Genomic DNA, 1501 nt, shown 5'->3' with positions numbered 1-1501 from the left:
AGACTCTGCAGGAAGCAGCTGATGAGGAAGAGGAGAACATTCTGATCTTCATCATCATCTCTGTCTCTGCAGGAGAGGAAGGAGGACAAGAAGGAAACAAAAATGAAGTGAACAATGATGATGGATCACAGAAGACAGAAGGAATGAGTGGAGGAGATATTGCTGGGATTATTGTAGGAGTTCTTGTTGCTGTTCTTGTTGTTGGTTTCTTGATCTACATGAAGATAAGAGCCCAAAATCAAACTCCCAGAGATTCCAACGACCAACAGAATGTTGAACTTGATACCCTGAACCCTGATTCTAACACAGAGAACAACTGAATTATGATGAGTTCTGGTTTATACGAACACTTCAGTAAATCATAACACTGATGGAATTATATAACTATTCCTCCTTCAAACATTTTTAAGAAAATATGTCAAGTCTATTTGAGAAACTTCACATTTTCTGGAATCGACAGTTATATTCTGCATGTGTGAGAGATAACATGTTTGTTTATGGTGAACAGTGTTTATAATGTCTAAAGAACAGCTTCATTTTTGATGACCATACAATTTTTTTTTACATGAATGTGAAGCGCTTTGGGCCCTCGAAGGAGGGTAGGAAGCGCTATACAAGTATACAAGTATACAAGTATACGCCATAACTGATCATCATTTTTCTTCGGTGCCGTGTTCAGCTCTTGTTTTTACAGAACTACTACTGTTTTGCAATAACTCTGTCATAATTCAAGATTAGAGTTGAAGACATGTGTCGGATCCCTCCTGAACCAGAACTGGAATCCAATGAATTATGAATGTTTTATGGTCCTTTGTATACTGCTGGAGTTTCACTCCAGGAGAAAACTGTGATGTATTTATTTATTTGTTTTTTATTTTGTATAATTCCAGATCTTTGATGGCAGTTAATTTCTCACTTCACACTTTCTAGGCGTTTCTCAGACAAATAAACATTTTCTAACTTTTCTCTCTGGTTTAAACTCTCAAAGTTCAAACTTTCAGAGAAAATTGCATCAATTTTTATAGAATAAACAAAGATCTGGTTGTGATCAGAGACTTAAATATGATGTGATTGAGACTTATTGACAGTCTACAGCCAATCAGGATGCAGAACACAGTTTATTGTAAAAAAAAAAAAAAGTGAAAATTTACCTTTCTGGATGGTGTGGATAAAACAAAAATTGTAACTTTTTTTATTTATTGCTTTTTAAGTATTTTATTGTTAGTTCTTTCATTAATTTTAGAGTGTCAGAATTCATCCATGGTAGCAGGTTTTCATTTTGTTTAAATTTGATTCTTGAGCTAAAGCGTTTTATTGTTTCTTCAAGTGTTTTGTAAATATTCAGTTTTCTGTAACATTTGATTCCAGTCAGTATGCTCAACAGCCTTCTTTAACTCCTCATTTAGGTTTTCTGGGATTCCAATGAAGTCATGTTCTCTGGCCGAAAAAATAAATCTTTTCTTTGATAGTTTTCTAACTACAAGGAGAAGATTATGGTCTG

General features: G+C 34.3%; 1 protein-coding gene across 1 annotated transcript in view; it reads left to right on the top strand.

Annotated features, from left to right (window-relative positions):
- LOC118600084 overlaps positions 1-964 on the top strand; it is an 8816-nt gene extending 7852 nt beyond the window's left edge. The window contains exon 3 of the mRNA XM_036216817.1: positions 73-964. Coding sequence (XP_036072710.1) covers positions 73-320 — 248 coding nt within the window. The 3' untranslated portion in view covers positions 321-964. The remainder of the gene's footprint in view (positions 1-72) is intronic.
- The last annotated feature ends 537 nt before the right edge of the window (positions 965-1501 follow it).

The sequence above is a fragment of the Oryzias melastigma genome, linkage group LG18, assembly GCF_002922805.2.
Source record: "Oryzias melastigma strain HK-1 linkage group LG18, ASM292280v2, whole genome shotgun sequence".
Lineage (NCBI taxonomy): Eukaryota > Metazoa > Chordata > Actinopteri > Beloniformes > Adrianichthyidae > Oryzias > Oryzias melastigma.
Note: the sequence above shows the minus strand (reverse complement) of the source record. Positions and strands in the feature narration are given on the sequence as shown.